General features: G+C 32.6%; 2 protein-coding genes across 2 annotated transcripts; both read right to left on the reverse strand.

Moving 5' to 3' along the window:
• Positions 1 to 10,529: 10,529 nt before the first annotated feature.
• Positions 10,530 to 12,522, reverse strand: LOC139492471 (uncharacterized). Its single transcript, XM_071280650.1, has 3 exons — positions 12,159 to 12,522; positions 11,804 to 11,875; positions 10,530 to 11,008 (listed from the first exon to the last, which is right to left on the reverse strand). Exons 1-3 carry the CDS (start codon positions 12,310 to 12,312, stop codon positions 10,530 to 10,532), a joined length of 705 nt encoding a protein of 234 aa, XP_071136751.1. The 5' UTR covers positions 12,313 to 12,522.
• Positions 12,523 to 14,299: 1,777 nt separating this feature from the next.
• Positions 14,300 to 16,089, reverse strand: LOC139492472 (uncharacterized). Its single transcript, XM_071280651.1, has 3 exons — positions 15,891 to 16,089; positions 15,555 to 15,626; positions 14,300 to 14,825 (listed from the first exon to the last, which is right to left on the reverse strand). Exons 1-3 carry the CDS (start codon positions 16,042 to 16,044, stop codon positions 14,347 to 14,349), a joined length of 705 nt encoding a protein of 234 aa, XP_071136752.1. The 5' UTR covers positions 16,045 to 16,089; the 3' UTR covers positions 14,300 to 14,346.
• Positions 16,090 to 20,304: the final 4,215 nt, after the last annotated feature.

Consider the following 20,304-nt stretch of genomic DNA (forward strand, 5'->3'; position numbering starts at 1 on the left):
TAAAGGCAACAGTAGTATACCGCTGTTCAAAAGTCAGAAATCCATTGAGAGAAAATAAATCCGGGTTACAAACTAAAACAAGGGAAACATATCAACTATAAGAGGAAAACAACGAAACAGTAGAAACACTCAAGCATGTCGTACTATGCATACATCACCCGGCAAATTCAAACTCAGTCACAATCGGTTAAATACAGCTCAGATGAAAGCCCGAAAACTGACGCTAGTGAGTTAAGAAAAAAACACATCGTATCACTCAAACCAATTTGTAATGATCACTAATGTAGTGTAGATTGTGGTCTTTCTTCTTCATCTCTGTTGGAGCAATTTTGGCGCACGGCGTACATCCTTGTTAACGAAGTCCAAATAGCGTTGTGAAAGTGCACATACTTTACACTGTGATATGTAGCTGCCATACCCATATGGTGTGTTATGTCTGCTTTAAACTTTGATATACATCTAGAATTTGAAAAGAATAATCGGTTGAGAATTGAACGTTACGACATTAAAGTTGATTCTATTTTCGTATTGTAAACGTTCCGTTTCTATTAGGAATCATTTCAAAAGTACCAGTTTGTTAGTTGTATTTCGCCCAACTGAAACGATATGCTCGGCTTTAAGTTTCCTTCCATTTTCTTTATAAAATTAGCTGCTTATAAAAAGTGTATAGAACAATGTGTTCTCAGTATATAAATTTGTTTCAACCTTTTTTTGCCCCACCTTCGATAGTAGAGGGGCATTATGTTTCTGGTCGGTGCGTCCGTTCGTTCGTCGTACTGTCCGTTCATTTGTTCGTCCGTCCGTTCGTAGGTCCTCCGTTCGTTCGTTCGTCTGTCCGCTTCAGGTTAAAGTTTTTTGTCAATGTTGTTTTTGATGAAGTTGAAGACCAATCAACTTGAAACTTAGTAAACATGTTCCTTATGATATGATCTTTCTAATTTTAAAGCCAAATTATAGTTTTTACTCCAATTTCACGGTCCACCGATCATAGAAAATGATAGTGCGAGTGGGGCATCCATGTACTGGGGACACATTCTTGTTTCTAATCAATTGGTTTTAATCGTTCGTCGTCGTACGTTAACTGTTACAAGCATTTTCTCCTCAAAAACTACTGGGGCCTATTTTAACAATGTTGACTACAATCATCATCGTGGTATCTAGAAGGTAACAAAATGTGTTTTTGGAGTTAATGCTCTTTAATGATTTATACCATTGTTTGGTGTTTTGAATACCGGTATTATCTTGAAAACTATGAGGATATTGCATTTGAATTAAGATTTTTACCCACTTTTTTTTATTTCGGGTACACTCTATAATAAACCGAGAGATACTGAAAACAGAAAAATAGCGAAAATTTTGCCACTATTGGTTTAGTAAACCGTTACGACTTTTATACGAAGCCACAATCCAATTTTCACCCGTTCGTTTATACTTACCAGTTTTGACTATAATGGTTGAATAAGGCAAACAGATTTAATTTCTATATGATGAGTTTATTTACAACCACTGGATCGATGCCGCTGCTGGTGGAGGTTTTTGTCCCAAAGGGTATCACCAGCCCAGTAGTCAGCACTTCTGTGCTGAAATGAATTATTATTGATATGGTCATAATTATAAATTACTTGTTTACAAACTTGGAATTTTTGAAATACTAAGGCTTGTCTACCTCATGAATATTTTACCTCAGCTGTATTTGGCAATACTCTTCAACTTTGAACTTTATTTGGACTTTTAAACTTTTTTATTCGATCGTCATTGATGACTCTTCTGTAGACGAAGCGCGCGTCTGGTGCAAATATAAAATTTCAATTCTGGTATCTATAATGCATTTCTTTCCAATCAGCCTCTTGGTAATAGCATTTTAGAAAGAGAGCCGTGGTGTAGTGGTTAGTGCATCGGACTTGTAACACAAAGGTTCTTGGTTCGATTCTCGTTCGGGATGAAAATTTCAGGGACTGACTTTTCGGCTCTCCCTTGACACCATTTGCGAGTATGGTCTTGAGGAAACGATGATAGTCTGTCGGAAGGGGACGATAAATGGCCGACCCGTGTTAAAAGAGAGCCTTATCTCTTGCACGTTAAAGACACCCTTGTCGATTTCAAAAAAGAGCAGGCTAATACCGCTACAAGGCTACCGCTACAAGGCAGCACTCGCACCCGCAAAGTGGAAAGGGATTACTATAAGTTGCAAATCTTGTTTCCCAATCCACTATAAATAAATATGTTTCAACTAGAAAGAGAAAGTAAGATCCCTTATCTATATTCCAAAAAACTTTACTATCAGATATACAATTTTTCATTCATGATTTACTGGTATAATGCAACAGTTATTGGGCGTAATGCAAAATATACAATAGAAGGACAAGTATTGTATTTTTAAATTCTTATCTCAAATGGCTTGTTTATAAATCCTATAATTTGATAATGAAATAATCCATTTTAAATGTTTACAATAAATACTCATTGATATACCGCAAATGGAAAATCATTTAAATGGTCGTTTACAAAGTATTTGAAGTGTTAAATACTTTGAAGGTCTGCACTGTTTAATTAAAGGTGTGCTATTGTTGATGGGCGGATCTTTGGGTGATAATGAAGCATTTGTGGCCTTTCATTTACGCCAGATTAAAGGTCTTTACATGGAGATATGGGACTCTGATGAAAATCTCGACAACTTTAACAAAAGCCGTTTGACACCGAATAAACTGCCTTGATGAACCGAGATCGCCATAAACTGTAATACCACAAAGACCACAAAGAACGAAAATGTTATAATTTGATTTCTCTTTTTCTTCACTTTGCATAACATTAATTTTGTATGCAACTTAGATTTTTAATAAAGGTTTTATTTATTTATCTACTTATTTATTCATTGATATGTTTATCTTTTATGACAATTTCTTTCACGGCTGTAAAAATATCCTTTGTCGGTGCCTTTGATACACACAAACTTAATTCCTGTGTGTGCACCTGTGAAAACGTCCTGATGAAACGTTATTTTACATTTCTTAAGCGTTCGTGTACATGCAATTTCCACATTTGTCATTATATTTAGAAACTGTGTTGAATCATGAAAAAATCATTTTTTATCTTGACGCGAATTATTTCAGTTCAATGATTAAGTTCATAAGTTTTCAATAAGTAGTTAAATGTTCAGGGCGGTACAAAGAAAATCTCTTAATGCATCTTTTAGCTGTAATTTGTTTTCTTTTATATCAAACAGAATGGAACACATTTACTAATAAAGAAAACTATTACGGAGACAGATGTGTTTAGGACTAAACTTGGTACTTATTTTACAGTTTGATCACATAATATACAACAATCATGCTATCTTTTGTCCATTTCAAATTGCAAACAAACTGTAATATTGTTATCACACGCCAAAAAATGTCGGTTTGGTTCTAATTGTAAATCATCAAAGAAATATTTTATAACGAGGAATTCTCAAATTAAGATGATTTCCTAGGCCTACAAGGCTTTGTTAAATTACGTTTTCTGTATATGTATTCAACATGAACCTTGACACATGATCGTTGGTTGATAATTGAACAAGATGTATGAAATAAATCAATATGAATTTTGCTAAAAACTCTCTCTTTCAATATATCTTTGATTTCTTACCTAAAATATCGTCTTTTGTTTATTTTTTTTTTAAAACTTTTAGGTTTACATTGAATCTAAACATATTAAGGTATTATAAGCAGGTAAAAAAGGTTTATTTTGTTCACAGTACTATATTATAATATTTTAATTGTAATTAACTATTAAAAAATAATTATAACTAAGTTGAGAATTGCTTTACTGCACCACTCAACTGGACAAAATTCTGTTATTAATCCTAAATTTAATCCTAAATATTTAATCATTTCAATTGTCATATTCAGTAGTATCACTTCTGTATTTCAGTTAGTTTTTTTTCAATAATTAACAGTTCAATAACGACTTGATTATTATATTTTTGTATACATAACCGAAGCCTTAGATTTTGAAAGAAAGTTTGAAATTATTCAAATAACTGACTTGTAATCACACAAGTTAAAGCAAAATTTTATATTATTTATCAACTAAAGTTCGAGGACACTAACAGGCATTGACCTACATCAGTTATCCACATTGTAATAACTTTGATACGATATTACAATATTGCAATTAAATGTAATATCTTATTAAGAAATGGCAATGTCATAGAAATTTATCAAAGAAAAATTCTTGTTTAATACATTATAACTACCCATTAATATCTTTTTATACCTTTGTGGGCTGTTTTTTTAAGCAAAAGAAACAAAAACGAAATGTTCTGCAATTTTGAATTTTTATTTGTTAATCTTATTGACCCAGTCCTAGTTTGGAAGCTATTAAATATATATGGCTGATTGATCTCAAACAATTTAAAAACAAAAACTCTTAATACATACGTTTGAATATCAAGACTATATAAAACAATATTGTGTAATACAGATCAATGTATGCTCGCTTAAACTTTAAACTTTATCTGTTGAGTGTGCAACTCATTTCTCTGAATCTATAATATTGGGTCAACAAGAAACATATGCATAAGGATTTTTTTAAATTTTGAAACCGATTAATATTATGAGCATCAAATAAAAATAACCACATTAACTTTCAAACTAGGACTGAGTCAACTATGAAAATCTGTTGATTTCTGCTTCTTATTTTTTTTTACACGTAATCATTATAATACATATCTACAATGACAAGCGTTAAAGCATTATTTGAGTTATATTGAAAAATTAAAAAAAATAAAAATACTGAAATACGAGAAATTTCAAATTGGAAAGTCTTTTATCAAATGGCAAAATCAATAGCTCAAACACATCAAACGAATAAAAAACAACTGTCAGTGTCATTTTTCGGACTTGGTACAGGCATTTCCTTATATAGAAAATCGTGGATTAAACCTGGTTTTATAGCTAGCTATAAATGTAAATTGGTTGACATGATTGATCATCTCTGACCTTTAATATTCATTTGACGGAATTTAACAATACACATTGTAGGTAACAAGCAATATTGATAGTTCATAAAAATGTATATTAATTACCCATTTGATTAAAGTAACAATACACATTTTGGATATTGAAATATGCTTATTCTGCTTAAATAAGTATAAACATCTTCAAAATCATCTCACTTTTATTTTTCACGATACCTACAATTCATACATATAGAAGGAAGTAAAAGTAATTACTCAATGTTGTTGTGATCTTGTCCAACGACCACGCCCACAAAGATTGTAGACATCAAATTTGGGTGGATCGCCACTATAACACCTAGAAAGTAAACATTATAACCAGATGTTATTATATGACACTGAGATTTTTATTTCAGTGAAATACCATTAAATGGTAAATGTCTTTAATCAGTCTGTGTGAAATATAAGTTAAGATTATTTATTTTTATTTTCAAAAGTTTGAAACAACATCTCAAAGATAAAGTAATCATAAAGATTGGAAATATTTTTGCTTAAGTGTAGAAAATAATCTAAAAAACAAATGACTGAATTGATTTTGAAAACAAACAAATATATAAAAATTATTATAGTTGAATGTTTTCCAAATAAATTAATATAAAAATGTCAAAAGAAAATAACAGCTAATCAATTTCTGACAACTCAGCATCTATCGCATAATAAAATTATATGTATTTGTTATAGTTAAATACATAAATTGAATTACTCGAGCAAAGTCAATAAGGGTCAACAGTTCTGTTCTATTTATTCAATTTTAGACCAAAGCATCAAAATCCTTAACTAGAACATTACCTGCTACTAAGTTCAATTCGACATTCTGGTGGAAAGATGTCAATAGTTATCAAAGGTACCAGACTTATAGTTTAATAAGCTAGAAGCGTGTTTCGTCGAGTAAAAAGTTGAAGAGCATTGAGGACCCAAAATTCCAAAATATTATGCCAAATACGGCTATTGTAATCTATGTCTGGGATAAGAACATCCTTAGTATTTCGAATAATTCATAATTTTGTAAACAAGAAATTTATAAAAATGACCATATAATTGATATTCATGTCAACACCGAAGTGCTGACTTATTGGGTGGTGAAACCCTCGGGTATGAAACGTCCACCAGCAGTGGCATCAAAAACTAAATAAAAGTACTGTGTAGGAAGATCCAGCAATCTCTTTGTTTTAAAGTTCCTGTACCAAGTCAGGGATATCGCAGTTGTTATCAAATATTCCGTTTCTATTTTGTTTAGTTTTGTAGCAGTTCAGTGTTTCTGTTGTTTTGGTGTTTTTCTCTTATAATTGATGTGTTTTCCTTGGTTTTGGTTTGTGACCCGGATTTGTTAAATCGATTGATGACTATCGAACAGCGGTATACTACTGTTGTCTTTATCTATAAAAAAATATATATTAAAAGACATTTATTTTTTTGGTGGATTGAAATTGTAAAAGACTATTTGTATTCGAATGAATACTAGTGTCAGACTTGTATTTGTAATCATAGAAATCAAAAACAATTAAGAACTTTCTCACAGAGAAAATGGGAAACTATTTGAAAAGTTTCTATAAATTTACTTTCTGGTATATTGACTGTGTCCTGTCATCTCAGTGCGTGCTTCCCCAATGACACTACCGAAACCAGAAAATTTACTTCGTATCTTCATATAATATTTAGAAATAAAGGATTACTTGAAACTAGAATATGTTAGTAACCAACTTGATCATATCAATATCTATTTTGCAGTAGTTGCATGTCCTCTGCTCTATTATTTGGTATTACAGTTATCATCTAATACATAAGTCTCACCTATGGTTACACTATTCGGACTCCATTAACACAAAAACTGCTACATCAAATCTTTGAGGAAGGACGACAAAAATTGACACTACCACACCATAGAAAGTAAAATAAAAAGATCGACTTCAAGGAAACTTTATACGGAAAGAATTTGGCTTTTACAAATCGCTTGACCGATAACAATCGTTTGTGGTTAAACTCACGAACAACATGTTTTCAGAATCTTATTTTAAGTTTTTAGATAAGCAATATTACTAATTGTGTCTTATTCCTGATTGTGACATTTTGACTGATGATGAAATTGCATAGCGGATGGTGTATAGCAAGAGACGGTTACTCTTTGGATCTATCAGGTCTTGTTTCTTTTAGGATCGTGCTTGTCCCTTAGTTTTTGTGTGTAACCTTGATTTGTATATTGTAATTGGTTTCTGAGATATGAAAATCGCTACTGTTGCCTATGAGCTGCCAACCCTCGAATAAGACAACATGTACGTTACAAAGATTGATGGAATTAAACTGGAGGATTTGTAGTTTTGATATATGAAATACAAATTATTTATAAACATTTTCAGTACTGAATTTTCAGTCATTCATTTTTCAGTCATTTATTAATGATGTCACGTTAAGCCACAATTAACTATATGTGACAACTTTTAAAGTGGACCTTATGCTGATTTTGGTTATTCTTATATTCCCTTTTTGTCCTATAGCTACACGTTTATAAAGATAGTTATACATCTTTTGCTTTATATCTTTTGCTTTCGTCGATCCTGGTAATGTAAATTAAAAATTACAAAGTGCTATATTCATTTTATAGACCCTATCATATAAAAATATTTTCTACAGTGGTTGTGATAAGATCACTTTTAAGACTTTTGAATTCGAAAACTCAAAAAAGTATTTTAAAATGTATTCCCATATATCTGTTCAGAAAAATCCCTCACAGAAAGTTTTCCCATATATCTATCTGACAAGATTCTGTACTTGAATCAAGATATCACCTGTTTTCTAATAAGATTTATAGAATATCGACATTATTTGAAGTATTGTCAAAAAAAGCTTCACGTCTGTCATGCAGTTTTAATGTTTTTCTTCCATGCTTTCCAATCATAGACAAGGTTCTTTGCAGTTAGAGTATGTTTAATGATAACACGCTAGGTGCATCGCCAATTCAACGGAATGTCTATCTCAAATGTTTATTAATTTGACCAGGTGTGATGTAAAGGTTGATCTTTGTTATTCAACAAACTACATAAATAAACAACTTCAATAGGTGTAAATGATAAATAGTCTTTGATATAAGATCATTGAAAATAAACACAGGAAATAAATGAATTTTGAGAGCTAATTATTAAAGGTTATTCCTAATCTGCGTTAAAACATAAGTGTGATTACATTTCTTATTTGACCTCATGAAAAAACATCAACTTAATGAAAGTGAAAGGTATAAACATACTCTTTATATTTCTAAATGTTGACTATTATAACATGTTATACTTTTATCATATCTATATACTTCAAAGGAAATTGATTACTACTTTGTCAGTGTCGCACAGCGACCCTTCACTAGTTAACGAACACCGAATAATACGAAAATTATAACACAAAGACTTATAATCATAATCACTACAATGATATTACAAGCCGTACATCAACGCTTATTTTGCTAGCTATTGATAGCGTTTGATTTTGTCTGCGGTTTTTTTATAGAGAATTCCACTTTTTGATATTGGCTTGGAGTTCAATATTTTGCTAAACTTTTAAAAAGATGTTTTATATTTGATATATTTGACTACTTGGCTAGTGACTTCCTCGGGGACGAACATCAACCAGCAGTGGCATCGACACAATCCATGGTTTTTACTCATTAGTGACACCGGGCTTGTAATTTGGCTCTTTTTGAAAGTCTAAATCAGTACTTAAAGAACATTGAAACCAAAAAATTCTGAACTTTTGCCTTATAAGGCCAACCTTCAAAATAAAATACGGATTTAAGATTTTCAGATGCCTGCTACTTTAGGACGTCTCTGCTTCTTTTTTATATGTTTTTTTTTTTATTATTATTTGTTACGATAGTGTTTAAAATAAACGAAATTGGTGAAATAAGAACTCTATACAGGATAGTCTTAACCAGTCAAAAAAGAAGTCGACACTTTTATCCCTTTTTTCTCTATTAACTGTACGTTAGACATAGATCTTTGTAAGATAGCTTTGAATTGGAAGAAAATAATGATATTTTCCGAGTGTTCAATAGGACCACATTTTGCATTTTACGTATCACCAGTTAAATGATATCATAAAAGAGGGACGAAAGATACCAAAGGGACAGTCAAACTCATAAATCTAAAGCAAACTGACAACGCCATAGCTAAAGATGAAAAAGACAAACAACAGCACACATGACACAACATAGAAAACTAAAGAATAAACAACACGAACCCCACCAAAAAAATAGGGGTGATCTCAGGTGCTCCGGAAGGGTAAGCAGATCCTGCTCCACATGCGGCACCCGTCGTGTTGCTTATGTGATAACAAATCCGGTAAATAGTCTAATTCGGTAGGTCACATTCAGGAAAGGGAAGGGGATTGTAGTTACGACGTAAGGAACATATCCAATATCATTTGTGATACGGTTATTCCATAACGGTCAACCAACTCGTGATGGTGTCCGTAAAATTTACGAAGGGATGATTTCAACTTCACCATTTGGTACTCTTGGTTTAATAGCTTCCTTGTGAGCAGCAACCCTCTATCAAGAAAATCATGATAGGAAATGCAAGCACGGGAATATCGTATCAATTGGGAGATATATACCCCGTATGCAGGTGCTGCTGGGATGTTGCTACTTAGAAATGGAAAGTTCACAATTGGAAAGCTGAAATCATCTCTTTTGTCGTAAAGTTTTGTTTTCAACTGACCCTCATTGTCAATTTGTATCTGTAGTATCCTTTATCTCTAGCTCGATTGGATAGATGCGTTCCACATAGTCACCAAATTTTGAATTATTTAGTGAAAGAACATCATCTATATAGCGAAAAGTAGAGTTAAAGGATAGTGCTAACTTCTTATCTTTCTTCCTAAGAAGTTCCTGCATGAAGTCAGCCTCAACCAAAATATGCGTTTTTTTGTGGTTTTTTTAATCGTCTAATCCAGTTGTCCATCAATATTACATCTGTCAAAACAGCGTATACAGCCAAGAAACGTCAATAAATAAGGACGGGATTACGGCTATCTCAATCGGAACCTATCTGTGAAAAAAATATTCTGTAACGGTCAGCTATATCATGATGGCGTCTCTAAAAATTTCGACAAAATAACTTCAAGGTTATAACTAAAAGCCCTTGGTTCAGTAGATTATTTATAAAAAGCAAAGTGTTATCAAGAAAATTATGATGCTAAACTCAAGCCTTATATATTGCAATCAAATAGGGTATTTATCTTCAACAGGTGGTGTTGAATGTTTCTACATAGAAATGGAAAATTCAAAATGGGAATATTCAAATCATCCTTTTCGTAACTTAGTTCTTTTCTCCACAATCCATCATTGTCAATTTCTGTATATTAGTCAAGAAATATATCAAACCTAACTCATTAATTTCAAAACTCTTTATTTTCAAAACTTATGGGTTAGATGCTTAAAAATAGTCGCCAACTCAATTTAGCCTATTTGGTGAAAAGGACACATTTAAACAATTAGTCATAAGAAAGAACTGTTTGAAATCTTTTTAATGTTTTGATAGCATTGCTTTAATTATTTTGAGCAGACAACACAAGTAAGTTCTCTCCCGCTAACATATGGGGGGCATTTTAAACTACCACAGACAGCTTCTACTGGATAAACAATACCTTCATTACGATTACCGTCACCACCAGGAACGGATTCTAACCTCTCATCTACGCATATGTATTCCGATGGCGAGCGGCTACTATCCTCATGTTCTGACATTAAATAACCAGAATATTCTTTATGCCAACCTTCAAAGCAATTTATTTTTCCTGGAACCATTAGAGCTGTCGATCTAGCTGTTAAACATACTGCGCACGGCATGTCTTTATTAAGAAAACTCTTTGAATATGGTTTTCTGTTATGAATTTCATATTCAACACCATATATTCTACCAGTTCCTTGACTCATTCCTTCGGTATAGTCTTTCGATTCGGGATTCTTTGGAAGACAGAGAAAATTTGAACCTGATCCTCCTTTGATATAATGTTTACTGGCAGCATATCCTACAAATACACATGAAATAAAGTAAAACCAAGAAATAAACAACAAAAACACACAAAGATATGATAAACACACGTTTATAGGTGTGATTGTCATCAATGTGGTTTATGTGTAATATACTTTAAATAAGAATATCTAAATTTTGACTTGATATTTCTACAAAAATCATAATTCTATTAATGATACTTATCATTGAATAAGGTAAAAAGCGGAGAAATAAAAGACAACGTGATGCATTCCGCATTGAGGCAGCAACACAACGACACAGCTAACAAACAACATATGGAGTTTGAAATACGGCCTCAAGCACGAGACAAGTATATTGTAGTAATTATTTTAACGTTCAGCGTTTGGAAGATTTTTTAATAAAGGGAATTACTATCAAAGATATTTTTCAACATCATATTCCATAAACTTGAAAAACCTTAAGATCAAACTAAATACAACTACACAAGTTATATAAAACGAAAATGAACTGGTTGTTTTGCGCAAATCCGAGAGAACTACGAAGAAAACAAAATAGTATGTCGTGTTTGATATTATGAATAAGCTAGTTGATTTCAATACATAAAACAACAAGGCGCAAAGTCTAACACGCCAAGTGCTAAATACATGATCATATTTTACCAGTTGTTGCAAAGGAAAGGAAAATTAACAATCGAAAATGAAATGTGTTTTCTTTTTTTTAAATTAATGTAAAAAGAGGGAGTTTGGGTTCAAATCTATACTCCATGCAATATAAATGTGAACAGTTAATGCAAACGTTATACATTTGAAACAGAGTAACTATACGATACCGTCGTAAACAAGTGTTGAATCTTGTGGGCAGCTGGACTTTCCCCATCTGATATAATTTGCAGCGTGATGTCCTGAAAACAAAAGATGATAAGACAAATTAAATATGTTTTAATGAATTGAGAGAAAAGACAAAAGCATGCTAAGTATACATTGAAAACATCAATGTTTCTCTTTCGCTTCTCATCTTTATCTTTGGCACATAAAAATAGTTAACAAAGCAATTAGGATTATAATTTAGTACGCCAGACGCGCGTTTCGTCTACACAAGACTCATTCAGTGACTTCCTTTTTAATTGAATGTGTCCAGTTGACAAATAAATTCAGATTGTTTATTCATAGTTTCAAAGAACTTACCACGATACTCGGTTGTATGAACTGGTATAGATTTAAGTTCCAACAAGTTCCTTTCAATATCTTTGAGTAAATGATCCCTCAAATAACAAGGCTGTTCGGAGTTGCCATAACAACGTGCGTTGAACAAGAGAAGAACCAGTACGGATAGAAACATATTTGTCAACTTTAGTTTATCTCTGAAAGGTGAAGTATAGCACTGTTTCTGGTCGCAATATAATTCCAAAAAAAATGACAAATAATTGATGTATCAATTTTCTGCCACCAGTTGAAATATGAAACAATAATTACCTTTTGGCATGTAATTCCCTGGTAATTTGTATGATGGTTTTTCCAAGAACAAATGTGTGTTTTCTGATGGTGTTGAGGTTATGTGCCTTCTATTTATTGTTGATGTTTTGTACCTTCTGTCAGTGTTTGCCTTGTTTCATTGATGAAGGTAAATTCAGAAGAAGAAAAAACTTCAGACGCATCAAATTTATATATAGGTTTTAAGGACTTCCTTTTTTTTTTTACATACCTTGGAGCTCGGTATTTTTATTAATACTTTTTACAAGTGTGTTTTGATGCATTTTGTCCTTATCCAATAATCAGAAGATTACACATCAACCGATTCGTTTGGAGTTATTTACTGACATTTTAAGTGTATATGACTTTGTCCATAAGCACACTAAATATTTTGTCTGACTTCGGTTGTATTACAATGTGCTTTATATATTGTTAAATAATGAATTTTAAACAAAAAGCTTCCGCGCTTCATACAAAATTTTCTTCGGTCAACGCTTTTACACCCCAATTAATTTACGAAAAGAAGCATTCAATTCTTAAATAAGGTATTGTTAAATACATGTAATCGCAGTATGAGATATCTACAAGTTCATGCACCATGATTAAATTCTTGAACCGTAATTTACCCGAATATAAAAGTTGACCCAGTCTTGTGAAAGGCAGTTCGTGGTTCTGTTTGTTTTTTGTGTACTGTCCTATGTTGTTTTACGTGTTCATTTTTATTCTGTGGTAAGCATGTCGAAATATACTATTGTATTGTTTATTTGTATAGTTCTCTGTCCTGAATGTTCTTGCATTTATTTGTACTGTATCCCTGTCATGTAATGGTGTCATTGTAGTATTATATTTAACATTGACATATAAGTGTGAGGTTTGGCTAGCCACATAACCAGGTTCAACCCACCATTTTTTTCTTAAAATATCCAGTACCAAGTCCAGACTGTGGCAGTTGTTATCGCATAGTGCTTTTTTTTTTAGGGTAAGTTACATTGTCGTTGGTTTTTTGTTTACTTCAGTGTTTCTGTTGTTTCGTTGTTTTCCTCTTATAGTTGATGTGTTTCCCTCGGTTTTAGTTTGTAACCCGGATTTGTTTTTGTCTTTACCTATTTATGACTTTCGAACAGTTTAATTGACGCTTTGTCATAGACATTTGCCGTTGCCGATAAAAGCGCCACATAAAATTGATCTAGAAAAAAATGCAACATGCGCTAAATACTAAATCAAAAGCGACATGATCCCCTTTGAAATTGAATAAAAGTCAGGTGTTCCGAAAGGTTTTACTATTGGCCTTTGTTGTGTTGCTAATGGCAAGTAAATTTACTATGATAGTCCAAATTTTATATCACAATACAGGAAAAGTTGACGGGATAATGGCTACCTCAATCGAAACATCCGTGGTCATCTGTGAAATAGATATTCCAAAGCATTATGGCGTCCCCTTAAATTTTCGAAGAAGTTACTTCAACGTAGGATCTCAAAAAACCTTCGTTGAAGTCCAATTGGTGGTCTTCGGCTGTTGTCTACTCTTTGGTCGGCTTGTTGTCTCTTTGACAAATTCCCCATTTCCATTCTCAAATATTTTTTCAAAAGACTCTTTATAAACATCAAATAGATATCAAGATAATAATGATACAAAAACACGAGCACAAAATATCGGATCAACTTTGGTATTTATCCTTCACATGTGTTGTTGAATGTTTCTACATAGAAATGGAAGGTTCATAATGAGAAAGAGCATGTAATCTCTTTGGTAGCTGATTGCATTTCTCTATTAACCAGCATTGCCACTTTCTATATGGTATTCGGTAAATATAGCATTCCTAACTCATTTATTTCAAAATCAGTGAAAAAGATGCTTCAAAATGACATATTTAATAAATATTAAAAAGAGTTTGAAATCATTTTATTTTGAGCAGACGACGCATGTAAGTTCATTACCGTCAACATACGGGGGGCATTTCAAACTACCACAGACAGCTTCTACTGGGTAAACAATAGCTTCGCCGTTATCTGCGTCACCACCAGGAACGGAATCCAACTTCTCATCTACGCATATGTATTCCGATGGTGTGCGGCTCCTTCCGTCGTGTTCTGACATTAAATAACCCGAAAATTCTTTATGCCAACCTTCAAAGCAATTTATTTTTCCTGGAACCATTAGAGCTGTCGATCTAGCTGTTAAACATACTGCACAAGGCATGTCTTTATTAAGAAAACTCTTTGAAAATGGTTTACTGTTATGAATTTGATATTCAACACCATATATACCACCAGTTCCTTTACTCTTTCCTTCGGTATACTCTTTCCATTCTGGATTCTTTGGAAGACAGAGAAAATTTGAACCTGATCCTCCTTTGGTATAATGTTTACTGGCAGCATATCCTACAAATACTCAAGAGATATAGTAAAACCAACAAATGAACAACAACAAAAACACACACAGATATGATAAACACAAGTTTATAGGTGTGTTTGTCATCAATGTGGTTTATGTGTAATATACTTTTAATAAGATTATCTAAATTTTGACTTGATATTTCTACAAAGATCATAATTCTATTAACGATACTTATCATTGAATAAGATAAAAAGCGGAGAAAAAAAAGACAACGTGGTGCATTCCGCATTGAGACAGCAACACGACACAACTTACCAACAACATATTGAGTTTGAAATACGGTCTCAAACACAGGACAAGTATAATGTAGTAATTATTTAACGTTCAGCGTTTGGAAGAATTTTTAATAAAGGGAATTACTCTCAAAGATATTTTTCAACATCATATTCCATAAACATGAAAACACTTAAGATCAAACTAAATACAACTACACAAGTTACATAAAACGAAAATGTACTGGTTGTTTTGCGCAAATCCGAGAGTACTACGAAGAAAACAAAATAGTATGTCGTGTTTGATATTATGAATAAGCTAGTTGATTTCAATACATAAAACAACAAGGCGCAAAGTCTAACACGCCAAGTGCTGAATACATGATCATATTTTACCAGCTCTACATGAACGTTCCAAAACAACAATTTTGCAAAGGAAAGGAAAATAAACAATCGGAAATGAAAAGTATTTTCTTTATTTAATAATTAACTATACTATACCGTCGTAAACAAGTGTTGAATCTTGTGGGCAGCTGGACTTTCCCCATCTGATATAATTTGCAGCATGATGTCCTGAAAACAAAAGATGATAAGACAAATTAAATATGTTTTAATGAATTGAGAGCAAAGACAAAAGCATGCATCAATGTTTCTCTTTCGTTTCTCCTTTTTATCTTTGGCACATACAAATAGTTATCAAAGGTACCAGGATTAAAATTTAGTACGCCAGACGCGCGTTTCGTCTACACAAGACTCATTCAGTGACTTCCTTTTTAATTGAATGTGTCCAGTTGACAAAATATTCAGATTGTTTATTCATAGATTAAAAGAACTTACCACGATACTCGGGTGTATGTACTGGTATAGATTTAAGTTCCACCAAGTTCCTTTCAATATCTTTGAGTAAATGATCCCTCAAAGAACAAGGCTGTTCGGAGTTTCCATAACAACGTGCGTTGAACAAGAGAAGAACCAGTACGGATAGAAACATATTTGTCAACTTTTTGTTTATCTCTGAAAGGTGAAGTATAGCACTGTTTCTAGTCGCAATATAATTCCAAAAAAAAAAATGACAAATAATTGATGTATCAAATTTCTGCCAACAGTTGAAATATGAAACAATAATTACCTTTTGGCATGTAATTTCCTGGTAATTTTTATGATGTTTTTTCCAAGAACAAATGTGTGATTTCTGAAGGTGTTGGGGTTATGTGCCTTCTATTTTTTGTTGAAGTTTTGTGCCTTCTGTCAGTGCTTGCCTTGTTATATTGATGAGGGAAAATTCAGAAGAAAAAAAAACTTCAGACGCATCAAAGTTTTTTGGGATTCGAGCGTCATTGATGAGTCTTTTGTAGACGAAACGCGCGTCTGGCGTATATATATAATTTAGTCCTGGTATCTATGATGAGTTTATTTATATACAGGTTTTAAGGACTTTCTTTTTTTTTACGTACCTTGGAGCTCGGTATTTTTTTTAATACTTTTTACATGTATGTTTTGATGCATTTTGTCCTTATCCAATAATCAGAAGATTACACATCAACCGATTTTTTTGGAGTTATTTACTGACATTTTAAGTGATGACTTTGTCCATAAGCACACTAAATATTTTGTCTGACTTCAGTTGTATTACAATGTGCTTTATATATTGTTAAATAATGAATTTTAAACAAAAAGCTTCCGCGCTTCATACAAATGTTCTTCGGTCAACGCTTTTACACCCCAATTAATTTACGAAAAGAAGCATTCAATTCTTAAATAATGTATTGTTAAATACATGTAATCGCAGCATGAGATATCCACAAGTTCATGCGCCATGATTGAATTCTTGAACCGTAATTTACCCGAATATAAAAGTTGACCCAGTCTTGTGAAAGACAGTTCGTGGTTCTGTTTGTTTTTTGTGTACTGTCCTATGTTTTTTTACGTGTTCATTTTTATTCTGTGGTAAGCATGTCGAAATATAATATTGTATTGTTTATTTGTATAGTTCTCTGTCCTGAATGTTCTTGCATTTATTTGTACTGTATCCCTGTCATGTAATGGTGTCATTGTAGTATCATATTTAACATAGAAATATAATTGTGAGGTTTGGCTAGCCACATAACCAGGTTCAACCCACCATTTTTTTCTTAAAATATCCAGTACCAAGTCCAGACTGTGGCAGTTGTTATCGTATAGTGCTTTTTTTTTTTTAGGGTAAGTTACATTGTCGTTGGTTTTTTGTTTACTTCAGTGTTTCTGCTGTTTCGTTGTTTTCCTCTTAAAGTTGATGTGTTTCCCTCGGTTTTAGTTTGTAACCCTGATTTGTTTTTGTCTTAACCTATTTATGACTTTCGAACAGTTTAATTGACGCTTTGTGATAGACATTTGCCGTTGCCGATAAAAGCGCCACATAAAATTGATCTAGAAAAAAATGCAACATGCGCTAAATACTAAAACAAAAGCGACATGATCCCCTTTGAAATTGAATAAAAGTCAGGTGTTCCGGAAGGTTTTACTATTGGCCTTTGTTGTGTTGCTAATGGCAAGTACATTTTCTATGATAGGCCAAATTATATATCACAATACAGGAAAAGTTGACGGGATAATGGCTACCTCAATCGGAAAATCCGTGGTCATCTGTGAAATAGATATTCCAAAGCATTATGGCGTCCCCTTAAATTTTCGACGAAGTAAACCTTCGTTGAAATCCAATTGGTGGTCTTCGGCTGTCGCTTTGACAAATTCCCCATTTCAATTCTCAAATAGTTTTTCAATAGACTCTTTATAAACATCAAATCGTTATCTAAATAATTATGATAAAAATCCTAAGCACAAAAAATCGGATCAACTTTGGTATTTATCCTTCACATGTGTTGTTGAATACATTCAAATGGAAGGTTCATAATGAGAAAGTGCATGCAATTTCTTTCATAGTTTTGTTCATTTCTCAACTATTTAGTGAACATTATCATGACTCATATAACAATTATTCATACGACAGAACTGTTTGAAATCATTTTCATATTTTGATCACTTCATTTATTTTGAGCAGACGACACATGTAAGTTCTCTGCCGGGCATTTCAAAACTACCACAGATAGCTTCTACTGGGTAAACAATAGCGTCGCCCTTATCCGCGTCACCACGAGGTACGGAATCTAACTTCGCATCTACGCATATGTATTCTGATGGCGAGCGGCTCCTACCGTCGTGTTTCGACATTAAATAACCAGAATATTCTTTATGCCAACCTTCAAAGCAATTTATTTTTCCTGGAACCATTAGAGCTGTCGATCTAGCTGTTAAACATACAGCGCATGGCATGTCTTTATTAATAAAACTCTTTGAATATGGTTTACTATGGCAAGCATTTCTCGTCAAAACTATGTCTAAGGGCTTGCCATAGTTTACTGTTATGAATTTGATATTCAACACCATATATACCACCAGTTCCTTTACTCTTTCCTTCGGTATAGTCTTTCCATTCTGGATTCTTTGGTAGACAAAGAAAATTTGAACCTGATCCTCCTTTGGTATAATGTTTACTGGCAGCATATCCTACAAATGCACAAGAGATAAAGTAAAGCAAAGAAATAAACATTAAAAAAACACACAAAGATATGAAAAACACACGTTTATAGGTGTGAATGTTATCAATGTAGTTTATGTGTTATATAATTAGAATAAGAGAATCTACATTTTGACTTGACATTTTTACAAAAATTATAACTTTATTAACGATACTTATCATTGAATAAGATAAAAAGCAGAGAAATAAAAATCAACGAGATGCATGTCGCATTGAGATTTCAGACAGTAACATAACGACACAGCCAACCAAGAACATATAGAGTTTGGAATACGGTCTTAAACACTAGATGAGTATAATATAACAATATGTTAACCGTCTTGAATGTTGAAAAATTTAAGATCAAACTTAAAACAACCACACACGGTATATAAAACGAAAAAGTACTGATTGTTTTGCGCAAATCAGAGATTAGCAACAAAGAAAACAAAAAATAGTGTCGTGTTTCACATTATGAATGAGCTAATTGATTTCAATTTTCAATACATAAAATAACAAGACGCACAACAACATTGCCATTAAGACTATTATGATTAAAGGACAATTTCTCCGTAAACATATTGGCTTAAAAGATAATTGTACAGTAGAAAGCTGAGTATAGGTATAAAAACCAATATTTACAAAATTCCAAAGTACAATCAACTACAATAAATTATTGATAAAACTAAACAATCAGTTTGTCTAATGAATCATTTCTGTATCGGCTTTTTTATGTGTGTAAATGCAAAATGATACTGATAAATATAAAAAAAGAAGATGTGGTATGATTGTCAATGAGACAACTCTCCACAAGAGACCAAAATAACACAGAAATTAACAGCTATAGGTCACCGTCGTTCTTCAACGATGAGCAAAGCCAATACCACATAGTCAGCTATAAAAAAAAAACCGAAATAACAATGTAAAACAATTCAAACGAGAAAACTAACGGCCTAATTAATGTACAAAAATTCAACGAAAAACAAATATGTAACACATATATAACAAACGACAACCACTAAATTACAGGCTCCTGACTTGGGACAGGCACATACATACAGAATGTGGCGGGGTTAAACATGTTAGCGGGATCCCATCCCTCCCCTTAACCTTGGACAGTGGCATAACAGTACAACATAAGAACGAACTATAAAAATCAGTTGAAATAAAGGCTTAGCTTATCAGATGGACAAAATTACAAGTGGACGTAGACAGGTACTTGTACATCCTAACAACAAAATTACACTAGGTACAGATCTGAGAGTACTCGCAGTTAACTGACAGATAGTTCAAAGCCCCTAACAACTAATAAAAAAATCATGCATCTAAGACTAAATTATCAATCCGTACACATCCAACATCCAATGGATTTCGTGTAAGTCATAAACAGTCAGAAAAAAACATGACCTTGTGCAATGCCAAGATACAGGTATCGACAGATTGTAGATACATGAATGTGTATATTTATTTAACATACAAGTAATATTTAGTTTGCTTTTAATTTACTGATAACAAAATCAATATTTATACCAATAAAAACAATATTCAATGATCTTATTACAGTGTTGAATTGGTAACCTTTTAGAATAAGTTTATTCAACGGATCGACACGTTTACGAGGATCGTTTCTAAATTTTCGGGCAAGTTCATTTAAATCTGAAACGCCAAGTGCTGAATACATGATTATATTTTAAGAAC

This window comes from Mytilus edulis, chromosome 10, assembly GCF_963676685.1.
Source record: "Mytilus edulis chromosome 10, xbMytEdul2.2, whole genome shotgun sequence".
NCBI classification, from domain to species: domain Eukaryota; kingdom Metazoa; phylum Mollusca; class Bivalvia; order Mytilida; family Mytilidae; genus Mytilus; species Mytilus edulis.